At 45.7% G+C, this 21,432-nt stretch overlaps 1 protein-coding gene across 1 annotated transcript in view; it reads left to right on the top strand.

The window, feature by feature from the left end:
- LOC145399310 (sodium-coupled monocarboxylate transporter 1-like) overlaps positions 1–21,432 on the top strand; it is a 79,206-nt gene that overhangs the window by 9,369 nt on the left and 48,405 nt on the right. The window contains exon 3 of the mRNA XM_080271975.1: positions 7,009–7,197. Coding sequence (XP_080128101.1) covers positions 7,009–7,197 — 189 coding nt within the window. The remainder of the gene's footprint in view (positions 1–7,008; positions 7,198–21,432) is intronic.

The raw sequence follows: 21,432 nt of genomic DNA, 5'->3' as shown, positions 1-21,432 counted from the left end.
TCCTCCACCCACTCAGACTCCACTCCATCCCACCCACCACCCACCACCTCCCCCAGCCCCATCGCCACCTCTCCACCCCCACGCACCCCACCTGCCTCCCAATCCCCCATGCCCATCTCCACGTGTCCCATCCATGGACCAACCTCTCCTCCACCTGCCCACAGTTCACCCTGCCCACTGCCCATCACCACTTCCAGCACCACCACTGCACTACTGCCCCCACACACCCCACCCACCTCCCCACCACCCTCAACTCCACCACACTGCCCACTCGCCACCCACACCCACCTTAACCCGCCCCGTCCCGACCACTTTTCGACCACTGGTACCCCCCAATCCCGACCATTTTTCGACCCTTTTTTTTTTGCTTAAACTTTCGCTTTTGGTCAGAAACAATGGTCAGTGGCAAAGAAATTGGTCCCCGGGGTCCCTAATTACCTTAACCAGGTATGCCTTGGTCCCACCTGGCCCCGTGTTCTCCCTAGGCGGTCTGAGCCTCTAACGTTTTCTATGGTATTATAAGTCTGGGAAACCAATGAAAGTAAGTTGAAATGTATTTATTACAAACATAAAAACATGTGATAAAAGAGTATATTGGATTTTATACAAAAATAGAGCAGAAATAAGCATTGTACCATCATGCGAAACGAGCAAAATCGGCCAACTTGGTCATGATGAATCGCTAACATTCTAAAATCATGATACATATAATTTTTTTTACTTACATAATACTTCTACAATAACATTATACCATTTTACATTTTACTGAACTGTTTTTACGTATTCACAGGCCTTTTGATAACATTTAGCGTAATGTTAGCGCTTATTTACGTAGTGAGTGAACTCGCTGTGACTGTTGTTTCAACTCATATTGTGTTTTTTCTACTTACATAATACTTTTCTAATATTATTATACACTTTTCAACTTTATAGAACTGTTTTGAGATTATTTCAGGCCTTACGTAAATATATAGCGTAATAATAGCGCATAATAACACACACGGTGAAGTCGCTATGACAACTATTTCAACTTACAACCTATTTTTGTACTTATATAATAATTCTCCACTAACATTGCACATGTTTACACTTGATATAATTGATATCACATAATTTCTGAACTTACGATGGAACTGAGCGTCATATTTGCGCGTACTTACACAGGGAGTGTTATCGCGATATCATTTGTTTCATCTTACACTAGTATTCAACTTATAAAATACCTTACTACTAACATTACAACAAAATCCACTGTATATAATTCCTATCACATACTTACTGACCAGAATGTGGGTGTACTCGTGACATCAATTATTATAACTTACACTATTGTTCAACTTATACGTTTTATTCATGCTAATATTATACCCGTTTCCACTTTATTTCCTTGCTATCACATATTTACTGACCAGATTTACACAGTGGGTGTAGTTTTGATATCAATTCATTCCACTTACACTAATTCTCAACTTATACATTACTTTTCTGAAAAAATAACACCCGTTTCAACTTTATATTTGACTTAGCACCTACTGACTGGCCTTACCATTATAATGAGCGTCATTTCGCCTTCCCACACAGTTTCAGTAGTGTAGGAAATTATGATACTCCTTGAAACAAGGCTGAAGGCACAACGCAACATTGCACTCGACACACTCGTATCTTGTGTCTTTTCTCTGAGTGGATGGTCTGACTGTCGAGTGCTTACATACATGGCAGCGACGCTGGGGTTTACGACGGTTTGGGTCGGAAGGGATTGCGCTGGGATAGTGGCGGCCTGCAAGACGTAGGGGAGTCTGAGCAGCCATGGGGGTGCGGGTGCGGTGTGTGGGTCTGTCCTGGGCATGCTTGGCGATTATTTCACGTGCCAGCTCCCTCACAAACCCCTCAAAGGTCTCGGATACTCCGGTGGTCATTGCGTGCAGGTAGTGGGCGTTCAGGACCGTGATGTCGAGAAAGTGGAAAAAGAGTTTCTTGTACCACTTCATCGTGGTCCTGGCACAGTCAACACTTGAAATCATCGAGTCTGACTGATCAACTTGCCTCATGTTCAGATTATAGGCAAGTACAGACTCTGGTTTCCATACGTTGCGCCTCCTCTCGCTACGGTGATCCACGGAGTCTGTGCGGTGCATCAGGGGGCTGTGAACAGTTGATAGGAGGCAAACTTCCCTGTTGTGGTTCCACAGGGTTGCAAGGATGTTATTGGCCTGGAAGAAAACCACCTCGTTCTTGTCAAGTTTCCTCCCTATCTTGACCATATGGTGACGGTTTCTCTTGACTGTACCACAGACTCCGGTGTCGTGTTGGTGGAGGAACCTAGCGAGAAGAGAGCTAGTGTACCAGTTGTCCAGGTACAACACATGACCACGATGAAGGTACTCTTCTATCATTGTCTTCACCACGGCCCCAGACAGTCCTATACTCCGATCTTCTATTATATCTGTCTGTGCGCCCATGTACAACACTATGTCTTGCACATAACCAGTCTTACAGTCACACATAACAAAGATCTTGAACCCGAAACGGTGTCTCTTGCTGGGTATGTACTGCCTAAAGGAAATATTGCCTCTCCACAACACAAGACTCTCGTCTATGACGAGGTCTCTGTAGGGATAAAATGAGGAGCGGAACATTTCCCGTAAATGATCAAATACCAGCCAAATTCTCCTCATTTTATCGGTGTTATTTGCATTGGCTGGATCTTCTGCATCAAAAAAGTGGAGGCGGCCGAGAATATACTGAAATCGGTTACGACTCATCACCTTTCCAAAGAAAGGTGTGAGGATGATTGGGTCAGTTGTCCAGTAGGCAGGAATTTGGTTTTTCCTTACCACACCCATCAAGATAACCAGGGCCAAAAATAGGAACATCTCTGAAATAGTCACGGGATAGTCATACTGTTGGGAATGCCTGCTCGTGGTTCCCAAACGTTCACTTTCATGGCGCTGTGATTGTGAAAAAATATTAGTTTGTTCAACTATGCGCCCCACAAACGCTTCACCAAAGAACAAGTTGAAAAAATCCACCCGTGAAGAACCTGCATTTACACCTGCAGCCGTGCAACCTGACCGCCACTCCTCAGTGAAAGGGTGAATGATGGGAGTAAAATTACTCCCATCTTCCCAGTTCCACGTGACACCACTGTCTCCAGCCACGTCACCATCGTCCCCTTCGTCAGGGTAGGGAGGTGAGGGTGGTGGGGGAGGTTGGGGAGGTGGAGAGCGGCGCCTCTCATCACTCGCACTTCTCTTCCCTCTCCCTCTTCCTTTACCCTTTCCCTTCCCTTTCTTTCCTTTCCCCACATCCTGGGGCTGTGGGGAGGAAGTTTGGGAATGTTCAGGGGCGAAAGAAGTGCTGGGGAGTGACTCAATCTCCTCTCCCCTAGGCCTACGAGCACCACGTGCTCGTGCTGCCTCCCTCACACCACCTGCCCCTTCACCCCGCACTACCCCCACACCACTCTCACTTTCACCCCACGCTGCCGCCACAACACTTTCCCTTTCTCCCAGCAATCCCACCACACCACTTGCCACTTCCCCAGACAAAGTACTTTCACCATACCTTATGTGTCGTCTCGCCCCACCTTCTAATCCTCGTGGTGATATTTTCTCTTTTCCCAACCACGTGGCGATATCACGTCCTAAGCCTCCGTCATCCTCATCGTCCTCATCCTCGTCCTCATCAGATTCGGGATGGAGAGATAACTGTGCACTTGGTTGGGGAGCAGGTTGGCCTTCCCTTGCCTTACGGTATGTCACATACCGCGTTTTTCGGGGCAAAGGGACCTCCTCATCACTGCTAACTATTTCTTCCTCTGGCTGGAAGTAATTGCGATCCACCACATCATCGTCGAGTGGAGAATCACTATCTCCAGTGAAGGCTTCCAGGACGGATGCGATTTCCTCGTCTGAGAGACCTTTCTGCGCCATGTCTGACCTGGGTCACTGCTAGCAGGTGAGTGACCGAGACAAGGGCGAGCGCGGGTCACGCGAGGTCTAGGATGCTGCCCGCCTGGCGGCAGGTAGGGGAGGCTTGGGTACGTGGCGAATCGAAAATCTCGCGCGAATTTTGAAAATTGTGGAAATTATGAACCTTGCAATTGCAGGACGTTGAAGTACGTCGACGGGATTAGCTGTGACAAAACGTGAGGACGTGGAAGTACGTCGACGGGACGCCGTGGGTTAAAGACCACCATCACACGCTCCAGCCACCTTTACCGCCCACCCACCCGATACGCCCCCACCCATACACCACCCACCTCACCACAAAACCACACTCCCCCTCCTAACACGAATTCCACCACAGTCCTGCTACACCAAGCCCAAATCCTGGCTACCACCACTCCCCAGAGACATCACGCCGCATTGCCCCATCATAAAACCCCACGCTCCCCGGCGATCTCCAGCATTCAACACAGCTCTGTAGCGGAGACAAGACCTGCCAACATGAGAATCCTACGAGCCATACGGGGGCCGTCCTATGGACACAAACATCACGTCCGAGGCCCCTCCCACCTCCTGAGACTCCTCCACACCACCACCAACACGTCCACCCTTTTCGTCACCTGTGACACCCAGATGGACAACAACCCAGCCACCACAGCATGGAATGCCCTCCTTCAACATCTCCAACCCGTGCACCACACCAACAACACCAAAGTCTATCACCTCCAGTCACGGGGATGTGACTTTTTCCCCAACGACGGTGGTAAAATGCCGGGAATAGTGACAATGGGCAACACGGCACCCCCGGGAGGAGCCTACGGAGGAGCAGACAGAGTGCAACCCAACCCCGGGTGACAGGGACATAAGTCTGCCTGGGCCGCGCACCCCTATGACCCAGAACTCGCCCACTGCCACCATACTGGGAAAAGGAGACTACCTTCCGGGCAAGCTGATCCTCGACAGGATTGGGGTGGAGCTATTACTCTAGCTCCAGGCAGCACCCCAGTGATGGCTGGTAGCCACGCCCTTTTTGAGGCGGCTTGCAGCCGCTCACCCCTTCTTCATATGGCCAGCAGCCGCTCCTTCGTCAGGTGTTGCCACACCCCCATGACGTGACATCCTCCAGGAGGAGGATCCCAGTCCCGAGGACCTATGGAGAGGCCCTGTGCTATCCCCAGGGTTGTACTCCACCCAGCCGGCTCCAGAGGGACCCTACCTGATGGACTCCAATGATGACCAATGCTACGGCTCACTCTTGACGGCGCCCCCGACTGCAGGAGACCACAGCCACCAGGCCGCCGAGGCAACCCCGAGGACCCCCAGGCGAGGCCTCTCCCCACCCCAATGCAGACAACCCTTGTCCTCCATCCAGCGCCTAAGTGAGTGCTTCAGGAGGCTATTTGGTCCCAGCCCTGAGGGCTGCATTCTAACTCCCAGCCCTGACAGTGCAGGGCCCTTTCCTTCCCACAGCCTTGGATGAAAGAGAATACCCCTACAAGTGATCCTGTGGGCGCTGGGCACAAAAGCCACAGGCGGGTCTCAGCCCCCATCAGGAGTCGGGCTGTGAGTCCTCCTGCAGCCCCCCACTAACCACGCTGCCGCCCCACCAACAGTAAGTGACAGTGAAGAGTGCAGTGACAGTGTAATAGTGACAGGAATATCGGGCAGTGTATCATCCAAGGGAACATAAGTCCAAGGCCTAGTAATGTGTGATAATTATGATTTGGGCAAACAGTGACATAGTGAGAGTAAGAAGAAAGATCTAATAAGAGTGCAGTGATTTCAGTGAACATGAGACTCGGCATTCATAGTGTAATTCCTCTGCACTGCAAGACCAGTGGTATATTTGCCCAGCCTAAATACAGTTTATATTTCCCTCCAAGTGACAGTGATCTATTCCACTGCCCAAAATACTACAAACACTTTTTAGTGTTTCATTCACATGCTATCCTGAACTATTGTCTAAATAGTATCCTGTGCGATACTGTGATACTAGTACTTGACTTATAATTACCCAGATTCCTGTTGTTATGACATTTACCTGTTCCACATATAGAATTAGTCAATACACGGGTAAGGTTGTTGCCTTGAGTTTTTGTGTCCTGCCTCTCTCTTATTTGTCTAAGCTCCTGTCTAGAAAGAGAACCCAGCTGCACACTAGGCATTCAAGGGACAGGAAGCTGACCCTTAAACATCTAGCATAATAATAATAATAATAATAATCTATCTATCTATCTATCTATCTATAGCCCAACGCCCTAATCCCGCAAATGGTGGCCACAGACAAAACGCCTCCAAGTCACTCTGTCACCCACCATTTGACTCCCCTCCCCCCAACTCATAATAATAATAATAATAATATCATCATCATCATCCAATCCTACATGCCCCATGAGGAGCGTAGGAGCCCGGGACTAGGGAAGTTGGTACTAGCATTTAAGATGAGAGTGACCAGCCTCACTCATCCCTGAGTGGCATTATGTGAGCAATATACCCCAACCAACCCTTGGATATAAACCTTCACCGGCTCAATCCGACTGGAGCGCCGTAATTACTCATTAAACCACCAGACACCAAAATCTAGTTATATGGTTACCACCCAGCATAGTAAATTGTTTCCTGGTGTACAGGAAACCATTTGGCTTGTCGCTCAGTGTAGTCATCCACAGGCAGAAGGAAGAGGAAAGAATGAAGGAATGAAAGATAAAAGAAGGAGTGTAAAATCACCCATAGGCAGAAGCACGAGGAAAGAATGAAGGAAAGAAAGACAGAAGAGGAAGGAAGGAAAGAAGGATGCAAGAGAGGCATGGGCAGATACCTGAGAGCAGCACTACAAGTGAGTGGATAGTGAGTGCCCCCACCTACTGCAGATAATGATAATAATAATAATAATAATAATAATAATAATAATATCACCACCTCTACCACCACCACCACCATCGCCACCACCAATACTACTACTACTACTACTACTACTGCTAATAATAATAATAATAATAATAATGATAATAAAATACCACAATCCACTTTATAAAGCTCATGCCTTTTTTCTGTGTCACAGTACCTGGAGTTGCGGTTCAAGTCGAGGGCAGTGCGTCTCCTTGGAACCACGTGTCAGCTCACTACAATGTTCATGTATATGGGGGGGTTTCTTTACGCGCCCTCCCTGGCTCTCTCCACTGTCACCAATCTCTCTGTTCATGGTTCCATCGTGCTTATGGGGCTCGTGTGCACCTTCTACATCTCTGTGGTGAGTTGCAAGGTGGGAACCAGTCAGGCAGTCTCAGTGTACGGCCACACTTGCTCGAAACATGTGATCGACGAGATGAAACGAAGCACTGGGTTAGGTCTGCTTCAATGTCCGAGTCTGAGCGTTGGATGGACCCTGAGCCTTAGGTCCTCCCGTCGATCACATGTTTGGTGCAAATATGGCTGTGCCCATCGATCAGATTAGGGGAATTCAAATATCAGATCCATCTATTTTTGGTCCACCCCATTCCATTCACCTAAATTCGGTTCAATTGGGGTCATGCAAATTAAATTCAGTCAGGTTTATCAGTGCAGGTGGGCCTGTCTCATCCATTTGGCCTTGTTATGTGAAGTTAGGTTACGAAGGTCATGCTCAGTTAAGTTCATTTGTCTACTTAGTCTCCTTTAGGTCATGCAGATCTCCGTGGGTCCTTCACATTCATTCCCATTTAGGTTAGCCTATGTCAGGTCAGGTTTCCTACTGAAACTACTTCCACTACTTCTGTGAACTGGAGAACCACCAACAAGAATCATTCACCCTTTGAGAGATATTCAAACGCTAGTCCTATATTATTAACACTGGAAACAATACTGGAGCCTTATCTCATTCTCTTATGTAATCCAGAAATCAAACATTGTCATTTTGCCTATTTAGAAAAAAAATGAAAAAATGTATAATAGGCTAATTATATAAGTTTTGTCAGCACAGAGAGAGACTTGGAAAGCACCTTGACCTTCACTTAATGCTCCTTGCTTGAAAATGAGTCGGTAACATGAAATACAAAAGGGAAATAGGATGGGTGAAAATGAGTGTAGCTGTTACGCCTAGGACTTTGATGCATGGTCGTGGGGAGTTCGGACGTGTTTTTCTGGCTCTCCTCTAGCATAGGGCTGCCTCACCGGCATTAGTTTTTGTTTTTTCTCCGCCACTAGGACGTTTTTTAAATAAAGTTAGGTTAGTTAGTACTCATTTTCCTCCCCTCCCTGTTAGAGATACAATAGGTGTTTGTATCTTTTCCGGAGTTTGCCTTTGCTTATCGCCCACAGAGGGTCCCCCCCACTGATCACTCTGGGGCGTGAACTGACACGGTAGGCCTCCCTGGAGTGGTCTGAGAGGGCAACCTCAGACTTAGGTGTTTGGTCCCAGGGTGATTGTCCTTTGCTCGTTTTCTCACCTTCCCACTTCCCCCGTTAGAGGGGAGTGGTACTATGATGGACGCCCCTACTGCCTCCCCCTCCTTCAGGGGGGGAGGTGGTCCTGACCGACCCCTGACTGATCAACGGACTGACAGCCCCCAGACAGAATGGCCCCAGACTCATCAGCCTCTGGACATACATGTAAAAAATGCAGAGTTTGTGATTGTTCATGCTCTAGGTTCCACTCCCTTGAGCAATCTCAATCCCTCCATGATCAAGAAGGTTATTGATGGCTGTGCTGGGGAGGTGGAATAAGTAAAAAAACTTGCTAATGGAGACCTCCTTGTCAAGACTAGCACTTCCTCCCAAGTTAAAGACTTGCTGTAGCTGCGTAATTTTCATTGCTATGATGTCGAAACCAAGATCCCAACTTCCATGAATTCCTGCAAGGGGGTTATCACTTGCAGGGATCTTATGGTGATGAGTGAGGAAGAGATCATAGATGAACTTGCTCAGCAAGATGTCATCGATGCCAGATTCATCACTAGATTTTCCGAAGGCATGAGGACGAAGACGGCCACCATTGTTTTGACTTTGGGCAAAGTTTCACTCCCAGCACATGTCAAAGTTGGCTATGAAATTGTTAATATTAGACCTTATATCCCCAACCCACTCCGTTGCATGAAGTGTCAATTATATGGGCACGTTGCTAAGAATTGTCGGGCTTCACAGTCAGTGTGTTGCAAATGTGCAACACAGGGTCACGATGCTGAGTAATGCACATCAGAGACTATCTGTTGCTTCCACTGTAAAGGTGCTCACTCCACTTTCTCTAGGGATTGTCCCAAGTGGAAGGAGGAGAAAGAGGTCTGCACAGTGAAGGCAACTGAGGGTGTCTCCTACTATGAAGCAAGGAAAAAGGTGAAGGAGTTGCATGCAACTCCTACGCCGAATAGGTCCTATGCTTCGGCGGTGATGTCTCGTCACATGATGTGCTCTGCTGCAACACAGACTGACCCTGAACCGGCTCCTCTTGCTACACATTCTACCTCTTCATCTCAGCCTCCTGTCCAATCCACCTCTCAACCTGATACCCCTGTTACGACTTCCTACTCTCAGGCTGCTGCTGCTTCTCAGTCAGACAAGCCTAAAACGAAGCCTGACAACTCTTGTAAGAGTAATATGACCACCGTTACTAAGTCACGACCTCACTTTCTTCCTGCTCCTGGCCCAGTGAGGGAGAGAAAGGGCAGCTCTTCCTCGGTGGAATCTGGGAACCTCGTTATTGATGAAAATATGGAGGTTTCCGTAAGCAAGCACCGGGATAGGTACGCCGGTAGTCGCTCGCCTTCTGGCGGGCGGCAAAAAAAGTCTAAGCACACTGGCCCCCCACGTAAACCTTAAACCGCCACATTCACTATATTACAGTGGAACTGTAGAGGTATTGGGAATAAGTTACCAAATATAGCAATCTTCCTGTCAATACACAGGCCAGACGTTGTTTGTTTACAGGAGACACGCCTAGAGGATCATCATGATCCTCCACATTTCAAACACTATCACTCATATAGAAGATATGAAGGTCACTGTCACGGGGCTTTTGAGAATATACAATATTAAAGAATAATATTCAATAATACTTGGTACTCTAAAATGTTACTTGAGAACAGGACAATGAACTGACTTGTGAAAATCAAGTAATAATTACTTTATGCCTGCTTACTTCGCCGATTCTCTAAGGGCGAGAATTTATTTACTTTCTCAGCAGTACACAGCAGAGACTAATTACTCACAAAGGCTGTTTGTTAGTACTGCTAGCCTCACGAGAAAGTGACTCCTCCCCTGACAATCAATAACTAATGCTATGAACGATAAGCAGGTTCTTGCTGGTGCATTAACTCCAAGTTACACAACGGATTTGAGTTAATAAAAAGGACTGGCCTAAGTACCAGTTATGAATAATGCAAAGGGTTTATGCAAATTAGGAGCGATAAGTGAAATAAGCTTAATGTGGAGAAATAAAACACGAGTTTACATTACATTAAGCTCAAGAAAAAGAACTGTTAATTTACTGATTACAATGAGTTAAATTTACTTTACATGTTTCATAATGAATTCAAAAAGAAGGAGAACACACTCACTCGCTCACTCAAAAGCTAAACTCTTAATCAATCAATCAATCAATCATTTCCTGTGGCACCCTCGGGGATGCATAGGGCCTCGATGAACTCACACCACCACATCCTATCTTGTGCTAACTCCTCAAGATCTCCCCAACACTCATCTCCAGCTTCCCGTCTCATTGTCCTCACCCACGTCTCTTTTGGCCTTCTTCTACCTCTCCTACCAAGTGCCACCCACCCTGGTGTACCTCGTACTATTCCCTGTCTCCTATACACATGTCCTAGCCACTTCCATCGTGAGAATCTAACATATTCATCGATCGGCTGCACTCCCGTTATTTCTCTAATTCTACTATTTGGTATCCTTTCCCACCACTTAACTCCTAATATTCTTCTAAGTGCTTTATTTTCAAACACCAAGAATTTATTTTCCATAGTCACTGTGCTGTACCAAGACTCGTGTCCATAAATTAAGATACTCCTAACCATTACCTTATAAAGTTTGATTTTTGTATGCACAGAGAAATTGTTATTATTCCAAATATTTTTAAGCATTCCCATTGCCTGATTAGCCTTCTTTAACCTTTCCTCGAATTCAAAGTTCAAAGAACCATCCTTGGCTAAATAAGTACCTAAATATTTAAACCTATCAACTTGCTTTACAACCATACCTCCAATTACACATTCCTGCGCATTTTCCATATTCATATTGATTATTTCAGTTTTTCCACAATTAATAACCAAACCCACCTTGCGACCTTCACTCACCAAACAGTCCAACACTCTCTGCATCTCTTCTGACCCATCACAAATCAAAACTATATCATCTGCATAATCTAAATCCAAAAGTTTCCTGTTCTCTCCCCAAAGTATACCTGCACCGGTTTCTGTTCCAACGCGTTTCATAATGTAATCAATGACCAATATAAATAGTAAAGGCGATAGAACACCACCTTGAATTACTCCGGACTTGACTTCAAACGAATCACTCAGACAACCATCAACCATCACTTTACAAAATGTGTCCTCATGCATGTTCATAATGACCCTCACAAACTCCTCTGGTATTCCATAATGTCTCATGATCTTCCCCATAGTCTCTCTCGAAACACTATCAAAAGCCTTTTCAAAATCAACAAAACAAAGACTTAACGGTACTTTCATTTCATTAACTTGCTGCATCAAATGCCTAACTATAAAGATCTGATCATTGCAACCACGTCCCTTTCTAAAACCAGCCTGTTCATCCCTCAGAATACCCTCAACCACCGGCTCCAACCTATTTAACAACACTCTACTGAAAACTTTCAAAGCTATCGGTGACAACTCTTAAACCTAGGAAAAATACGAAAAGAAATACTGGTCAGAGAGTGGGCTAAGCGGAATGAACTGGGCGCCATTGCTGAGGAAGAACACTGCCACACACGCTGAACCTCTCGCCGATTCACGCTAGGTGGAGATTCAGGAACTCGCTGTACATACGCTGCTCCAAGCTGGGCCAACGAACCTAGTCCCATGGCGCTCTAAGTCTGACTGGTTCAAATTGTGAGAGAGAGGCGAGTGTCGGCTGCGCTTTTGCTAACAGAATTAATTCGAGTGATACATGCCCATAACAAATCACTCAGCGGAAGTGCTAATGTCGCACGCAAGGACGATCACTTATGAAACAGCAAAAAATTGTTCTGAAAACACTCCCGATCGGGTGAATATGTGGCAGTTGACTGAGTGATACTTGGATTCCACTGGAATTCGCGGTTTCCCACCAAAGTTCAATGTCACGAGTTTATGTAGATAGAAAATCGCGCCAATTCGTGACATTACGCCCCATCAAAAATCAAAATTTTTTCTACAAAATTTTTTACGATATATACATACATATAAATCCTAACTCAGTCACACAAGATTCACACTGTGGTGTGTGTGCTATCCTGCTATAGAAGAAAGTCATAGTCGCCAGTGAGCGAAAAGAAAAACTCGTATTTACGTTAATAGAAGCAAGCTTGAGGAAAAAACTGCATGACGATGGTGAAAAATCCTGTACTCAGATAAAACTAAGCGAAAAATTCGCTACATTTACATTAACAACTATTTGTTATGTAGCATGATGTATGTAATACACGGTGTAGGTGTGACAGTTGTGGTGTAACTGTACCTATGTGTAAAATCATGTAATACAAATCAATGGTAAATGATGACGACAAGGCAGAAGAGAAGAGGCGGCAGCATGCATCAGGGACGATCAGCTGTTCTGCACGGCAATGCTGCACACGCCAGCTACACCTGCGAAAGCAATCAAGGTGGAGCATCAAAAGTGTCATTTCTCTCTCTCAGCCTAGCAATCAGTACTTATGTTACAAAAAGTACACTATTTACACTATTAACCAGGAAACGTAGTCAAGGCATCTCTGCAGGACATCAAACGCTGACCCAGTTTACTGGTTAAACCCTAAACTTAATTAGTGAAAAGACTGGGCGTTTGTGCAGGACATCAAATGCTGCAATTTGCTAAATTAACCAGGGAACGTGGTCAAGAGCAAAAAGACTGGGCGTCTGTCAGGACATCAAACGCTGCAATTCGCTAATGGAACCCAGTTTACTGGTTAAACTAACTTTACTATCTATCTATCTATTGCCAGACGCCTCAATCCCTTTTGGGGTGGCCACAAACAAATCGCCTCCAAGTCGCCCTGTCCCCCGCCATTTCACTCCCCTGCTCCCAACTCACACCCCCCTCTCTCATATACCTCTCCACCCCATCTCTCCATCTCATCCTCGGCCTCCCCCTCCCTCTTTCCCCCTCCACCTCACTTACATACACTCTCTTCGTCAGTCTTTCACCCTCCATCCTCTCCACATGGCCAAACCACCTCAGTGTGTTCCTCATAACACTTCCTATCACATCCACATCAACACCACAACGCTCCTTTATATCCTCATTCGTCAGCCTGTCTCTCCATGTGACTCCACAGGCTCCTCTTAAATAACTCATTTCCACGGCTCTCACTCTTGACTTGTGTCCTTCCAACAACGTCCAAGCTTCACTTCCGTACGTTAGAGTTGGTATCACAATACTGTCATGTAGTAACTTTTTCACTTCCATGCTCACTTCCCTGTTTCTTATCACTGCTTTCAAAGAACCAGCAACCTTTCTTCCCTGCTGTACCCTTTCAAGCACTTCACCCTCCAAACCTCCATCCTTACTCATCACACTACCCAAGTACTTAAACGTACTCACATTTTCCAATTCCTCACCATCCAACCACGCTGTACATTCACTGACTTCACCTCTCTCAAAGACCATCACTTTACTCTTCCCTACATTCACCTTTAGATTCCGTTTCTTACACACTCTCTCAAACTCATCCACCAAGCCTTGCAGCTCCCCTTCGTCTTCACTCAACAACACAGTATCATCTGCAAACAACAGTACAGGGAGTTTCCAAACACTATCCTCTCTCACCAGGGTCACTCCAACATCCACTACCCTACCTTGTACCTCTTTTATTACCCCATCCATGTACAGATTGAACAACCATGGCGACATGACACATCCCTGTTTCAACCCAACTTTCAAAGAGAAAAATTCACTTAGTTCACCATCCACACGCACTGCAGCCTTCGCACCATCGTACATACTCTTCACAGCATTCAACAACTTCCCATCTACTCCATATATTCTTAACACTTTCCACAATCCTAGTCTATCCACCCTGTCATATGCTTTCTCCAAATCCATGAAAGCCGCATACAACTTCTTTCCCTTCTCTAGAAACTTTTCCACTAAAGATCTGAGAATGAATATCTGATCTACACAACCTCTTCCCTTCCTAAAGCCTCCCTGTTCTTCTCCAACTAATTTCTCTGTTCTTTCTCTAACTCTGTCAATAAGTATCCTACCATACACTTTTCCTATTATACTATGAAGACAAATGCCCCTATGATTACCACACACTTCTTTTTCCCCTTTACACTTACGATTAATGACAGGAAGCTGAGAATCCCTACGCAATCTTGGGCAGGTCACATTTTAACACCCACCGTGGGTGTGAACACTCATGTGGATAATGTGCATTCTTCAGGAATCCACTGAGAGGCCCACAGCCCGAGACATTCTACGAGGTAATTCATACACAGCCTCGGACTGTCTCTACAGGGTTCTTGAACTTCCCCCTTAACTTACGGTACATATGTATGTACAGGCCCTGGACATGATGTGTCCTGTGGGGCCAACGGGCAAGCCCTCAGGTCTGCACCCATTTCACCACTGCCCTGTCTCTCAACTGACTCAGAGGTTACGGGTGTGGTTTCATCCGACACAGGAAGGACATGTCCCTGATTAGTGGTACGTGGACACACATTGCAGGAACGCACAAAACTATCTATCTCTCGTCCCATCCCTGGACAGAAAAAGTCAGCATGGATACGGTCCTGGGTTTTCCTTTTCCCCATGTGACCTCCTGAGACTGAACAACGACCCCATTCTAACACTGCTTGGCGGTACTTTGCGGGGACGACAAACTGCAGTCGAACCTCGCCCTGGGGTGTTCGCGACTAACGGTACAGCCATCCTTGTTTGCGAAGGAACTTGGCTTGACTTCCCCGTGAATACTTTATCACTCTACCCTTTTGCTTCTTTTGCACGGCAGCAAGTGTCGGGTCAGAATGTTGTTCTTGAACAACAACTTGGCTACACATCAGATCTTGCGGCGATTCAGTGGTCACCGGGGTGACACAGTTTGGAGCCTCAGCCATGGCTCTTGTAGCTGAAATTTGAGTAGCGTCATCGTCGGTGCAACTATCCTTGGCACCGGGAATGTTGCCTATGATAAGGTCAAACAAAGGTTCTGGCATGACAACTGCGAGTGTTGTACCAGTGTAAAATGAAGATGCCACCTGGATACATGCCTCAGGGAACAATCTCACTGATCCATCAATAAGGTTAGCTTGGATCTGTCGACCTGTGTAATCCTCGGTCCGAACTAGACTCTGGCTGACAGAGCAACCTGAGGAACCATTGTCTCTCAAGACCTTCACAGGAATGTGTCCCACAAACCCTGGCTGAACAAGGAAAGCACTATCACTGATTAGGCTGCTGAATAAATGATGCAGCAAATATGGTGCCCTGAGAATTAGATACATGAGGGGTCGTACTCACTGTTGAGGGAGATGGAACACTGACCTTCTGTGGCAGAGTGTTCACTGTCACTGTGGGACTAGAGAACTGTGGGGGAGTACCCGTACTGGTGGGGACGTGACCACCGTGCAGCTGCTGAGGAATGAAGGCTGCGTTTGCCTCCTGCCTCGTATTCACTCGAGCTGGTGCTGAAAAGGACAGTCCCGACGGTCGGTTGCGTGGCTGATACTGCTGCTGGTTAGGGTACCTGTTGTGCCTCTTCCACTCAGGCTTCTGAGTGTTTTGCCCCTGGTCCTTCCTCTGCGATTTTGGACCTTGGCCATTGTTCTGAGAACAGCCTTGTTGCTGGGGTTCAGTCTGAAACGGTTTCCCAGATTTATCAGCTTTCATGTTCCAGGTATGCTGCTTGCGAGTTTGGTACCCATAGGCAGTGAAGAATGCATCTGCCTTCTCCACCAGTTGGCTGGCATCTCTTACCTGGCAGATCTTAAGCTGAGCCATAAGTTCAGTAGGTCGCGACTTTTCTAGCTGCGTGCGCAGCATAAGGTCGATTATCCCCTCACGCGTGGAAGGATTTTCATCTTTCTCCATCCACTCATTTAAGTAAGCAGTCAGCCGGTCAAGAAACTGAATGGCAGTCTCTTTTTCCTATAAACGCGCCCTCATGAACTGACTCTTGGCGTCATCAACTGTGAGGCCGTATGCTTTGACGAGTGCGGCCTTCATCATCTCATACGTGAGATTGTCTCCACGAATTCTATGGAGAATGTCGAGGGCAGGGCCCTCAAACAGGCTAAGAAACTGAAGCCGCTTAGCTGCCTCATCCAGCTGGTAAAGTTGAGCCATGTCTTCAAAACGAGCTATGAATGGCACGATTCGCTCACCTTCCTTGTATGGGGGAAGCTTGATGTGTGGGGTTGCCAGAACATGTGCACGGAGAGCGCTCGTGGAGCTTGGGCCAACTGCACCAGATGTGTCTGAAGCCAAGGAATCTCGCTTGAGTTTCAACATTTCAAGTTCATGTTTTTCGCGTGCTTCTCGCTCGGCACGTTCGTGTTCTCATTGTTCACGCTCGTATTCACGTTCTCTCTCACGTTGTTGTAACTCGTGTTGACGTTCTCTCTCGCGTTGTTCTAACTTGTGTTGATGATCTCTCTTGCATTCCTCGCACTGTTCTCACTCGTGTTCGCGTTCTCTCTCTCGTTGTTCTAACTCGAGTTCGCGTTGTTTTTGCTCGTGTTCACGTTCTCTCTCACGTTCCTCACGCTGAATTCGATGCTCTTTGAGAGCATCATTCTCACATTGCTGCTCGTAATTAAACCGAGAGAGGACGTAATCCTTTACTTCTTTGGGGTCTGTAAGCCCCATATCTTTAGCTTCATGTACATAGACGCTGGTAGACATGATGCTAAGTCAATCTAAGTGAACTAGAGACTAAGTACTGACTGCTATTTTGCAGAGAAAGATGCCAATGATCGAGAATAAAGAATATAGGCACAGGTTAGTGGTGACCAGTTTTATATAGTTAAACTGATAAAGAAATAATTAAACAAACAACTGACTATGAAAACTATTATGTAAAATTAATTGAACTGAATCAATAATCACCAATAAGATAGTGCCTATAGACTTTAATGATAAATCCCTAAGTATGAGCGAGTGAGTATTGTCTCGTGAATAACTTTAGAGCTAGGAGTTAATATCCTGGAATGAGGTCGCCAGATGTCACGGGGTTTTTGAGAATATACAATATTAAAGAATAATATTCAATAATACTTGAAACTTTAAAATGTTACTTGAGAACAGGACAATGAACTGACTTGTGAAAATCAAGTAATAATTACTTTATGCCGGCTTACTTCGCCGATTCTCTAAGGACGAGAATTTATTTACTTTCTCAGCAGTACATGCAGAGACTAATTACTCATAAGGGCTGTGTGTTAGTACTGCTAGCTTCACGAGAAAGTGACTCCACCCCTGACAATCAAAAACTAATGCTATGAACGATAAGCAGGTTCTTGCTGGTGCATTAACTCCAAGTTGCACAACAGATTTAAGTTAAAAAGGACTAGCCTAAGTACCAGTTATGAATAATGCAACGCGTTTATGCAAATTAGGAGCGTTAAGTGAAATAAGCTTAATGTGGAGAAATAAAACACGAGTTTACATTACATTAAGCTCAAGAAAAAGAACTGTTTATTTATTTATTACAATGAGTTAAATTTACGCTCCATGTTTCAAAATGAATTCAAAAATAAGGAGAACACACTCACTCGCTCACTCAAAAGTTAAACTCTTAAACCTAGGAAAAATACGAAAAGAAATACTGGTCAGAGAGTGGGCTAAGCGGAATGAACTGGGCGCCATTGCTGAGGAAGGACACTGCCACACACGCTGAACCTCTCGCCGATTCACGCTAGGTGGAGATTCAGGAACTCGCTGTACATATGCTGCTCCAAGCTGGGCCAACGAACCTAGTCCCACGGTGCTCTAAGTCTGACTGGTTCAAATTGTGAGAGAGAGGCGAGTGTCGGCTGCGCTTTTGCTAACAGAATTAATTCAAGTGATACATGCCCATAACAAATCACTCAGCGGAAGTGCTAATGTCACACGCAAGGACGATCACTTATGAAACAGCGAAAAATTGTTCTGAAAACACTCCCGATCGGGTGAATACGTGGCGGTTGACTGAGTGATACTTACTGGGATTACACTAGAATTCGGGGTTTCCCACCAAAGTTCAATGTCACAAGTTTATTTAGATAGAAAATCGCGCCATTTCGTGACAGTCACGGAGTTGCCATATACACACACAAATCACATCCACAAACAGAAGTGATTCTGAATTCTACTATGGAAGCTGTTATGTGCAGAGTAAAATTTAGTAACAAGTATCTGTCTATTTGCTCTCTGTACTGTCCTCCACACGGCCCCATTGATAGTGATGCTTTAAATCCACTAGTTGAACATCTACCTGGGAATAAGTTAGTGTTGGGTGACTTTAACGCCCATCACTATCAATGGGGTAGCTTGAGGATCGATGGTCGTGGGGAGCAAGTAGTTGATGTAATACTACAGTCCAACCTCTGTCTTCTGAACGATGGTAGAGCGACTCATGTAGATGATCATACTGGTAACTTTTCGGCCATTGACTTATCTTTGGCCTCCCCTGGTATACATCAAGATTTCTCATGGGACCCTTATGACGACTCCTTGGGAAGTGATCATTTACCCATCTGTCTTTCTTATACACGCGACATCATTTCGGACCCTCCACCTCCAAAATTTAACTATAAGAAAGCAGATTGGGGATCTTTCTCAAGGATCGCCAATTTAGATATATCTGGGGAGACCATAGATGTTAAGGTCGAAATGTAACTACTTCCATATTACATGCAGCTGAGGCTGCTATTCCCAAGACTTCTGCAGTTCATAAAGCATAGAGCACATTGGTGGACGCCAGATTGCCGACAAGCATTAAGGAAACGCAATAGGAGATACAGGATTTTTGATAGTCAGCCCACTGAGGAAAATTTTATTGCATACAAACAGGCACGGGCTGAGGCAAGGAAAATAATAAGAAGGTCCAAACGTGACTCCTGGCGGTCCTTTGTGTCCACGGTGACTCGTACAACACCATTAAGTAAAGTCTGGTCCACTATAAGAATATTAAATAATAAAGGCCTATACTTCCCTGTGACCATCGTGCAGGTGAATAACACCATCTATGACGAGCCCGTGGACGTTGCTAAAACCCTCGCCAGGAGTTTTTCTCATATAAGTAGCTCAGCCAATTATGATCCGCGTTTTCAACATCATAAACACACGGCTGAGCTACAGTTAATTGACTTTGCCACAGAGGACGTAGACTCCCCATACAATCAAGAGTTTATGCTAGATGAACTGCTCCTTGCCCTTAAATCCTGTAAAGACACCAGCCCTGGACCAGACACCATCACATACGGTATGATCCAGCATCTTAATGAGGACAACCTGATTAAGATGTTAGCATTGTACAATGAGATTTGGGCATCTCGAACGTTCCCAAACTCATGGCACTTTGTGCACGTCATATTGATACCCAAAGAGGCTGGTCGTCTTATGAATCCCACTTCATTTCGACCTATTGTGTTGACTTCTTGTCTATGTAATGTCATGGAACGAATGGTTAATAATAGGCTTCTTTTTGTTGTAGAGTCGAAGAATTTGTTAAATGATCAACAATGTGGCTTCCGTAAATACAGAAGTTCACTAGATCATTTAATGAATTTAATGTATTTCAGAGGCATTTGCCAATAAAGAAGTCATGATAGGGGTGTTCTTGGACATCCATAAAGCCTATGACATGCCATGGCGACACGGTATACTAATGAAGCTCTATGCTAATGGTTTAAGAGGAAATTTGCCTATTTTTATTTCAAATTTCCTAAGGGACAGGACTTTCTCAAACAAATTGCCCCATAACGTAACATCGGCCATATTTATCCAGGAAAACGGGGTGCCACAGGGAAGTGTGCATAGTCCTACTTTATTTAGTATTATGATCAATGATATTCTGTCATCAGCTCCCATCCTGAGAAATCTTAAATACTTGCTCTACGCTGACGATTGTGCAATATGGCACTCTTCCCGTAATGCACAATTTTCGGCTGGGCAGATTCAAGCAGCCCCTGACTCCGTCCACTAATGGGCCTTGCAGTGGGGATTTAAGTTTTCCATCCATAAGTGTGCTGCTGTAGTTTTTACGACTCGTAACGTACCTAATTTGTGCTTAACTTTAGATAATCAGGTGGTACCTTTTCAAAATTCTGTAAAGTTTTTGGGAATACATTTTGATCATTGTTTGAACTTCAAAATTCATGTTAATAATTTGATTGCACGTTGTGATAAACTGGTAAATGTCCTCAAGTACCTAACGGGTACCACATAGGGTGCCGACAGAAAATCTTTATTAATGGTGTATAAGTCCCTTATTCGATCGAAGCTAGACTATGGCGCACAGGTGTATGGCTCGGCATCCGATGCCACGTTGAAAGGATTGGATGTGTTGCAGAATAAGTGTTTGCGAATGTGTCTTGGAGCCGTCTGGTGTACCTGCATAGCTCGTATGGAAGTGGAGGCAAACGTGCCTCCCCTCCATATTCGCCGTGACCACCTGGCCTTATCGTATGGCCTACGAACATCGAGGAAAAGTGATATTGGCAATGTGGCCTGTACCCCCTCTGTGTCAATACCACCACCTTATGCGGGGGGTGCATCGGCCACTTGCTGTTCGCCTCCACTTACTAACTCAGGAGCTTGGTGTGGCCCTCAGTGACTGTGACAAGTTGGTGTTTAAAAATATAGCGCCTTGGGAGCCACCCGGCTTTACAGTGGATGTATCATGGCTCCCAGCACCAAAGGCCAAGGCGCCGGAGGCAGAGGTCCACCACTTGTTTCGTAACATCATCGTTCGTCACTTGGGGTCCCATCAATTGTACACCAACGGCTCCAAGTCAAGTGAATGTGTGGGTGCAAGTGTGTGGTCGACTGAATGTGCACTTAGGTATCGGTTGCTGACTCATACATCTGTGTTTACCTCCGAATTTTTTGCTATTGACAGAGCCATAGACTATGCTCTCAATTCTAGGCATGACTCATTTGTCATATTGTCGGATTCAAAATCAACCTTTCAGGCAATTGCATCTTGTACTACGGACTCTCACGAGATCCAGGGCCGCATCGTTGACAAGTTGCATTCATGCAACAAGTCATTCACGCTGATCTGGGTGCCTGGTCATTGTCGTATCTACGGCAATGAGCAGGCTGACTTATTTGCAAAGTCGGCTTTAGAGCTCAAGGA

Source organism: Coenobita brevimanus, chromosome 48, assembly GCF_032717465.1.
Source record: "Coenobita brevimanus isolate Jiangsu-jjx chromosome 48, ASM3271746v2, whole genome shotgun sequence".
In the NCBI taxonomy this organism is placed as follows: domain Eukaryota; kingdom Metazoa; phylum Arthropoda; class Malacostraca; order Decapoda; family Coenobitidae; genus Coenobita; species Coenobita brevimanus.
Note: the sequence above shows the minus strand (reverse complement) of the source record. Positions and strands in the feature narration are given on the sequence as shown.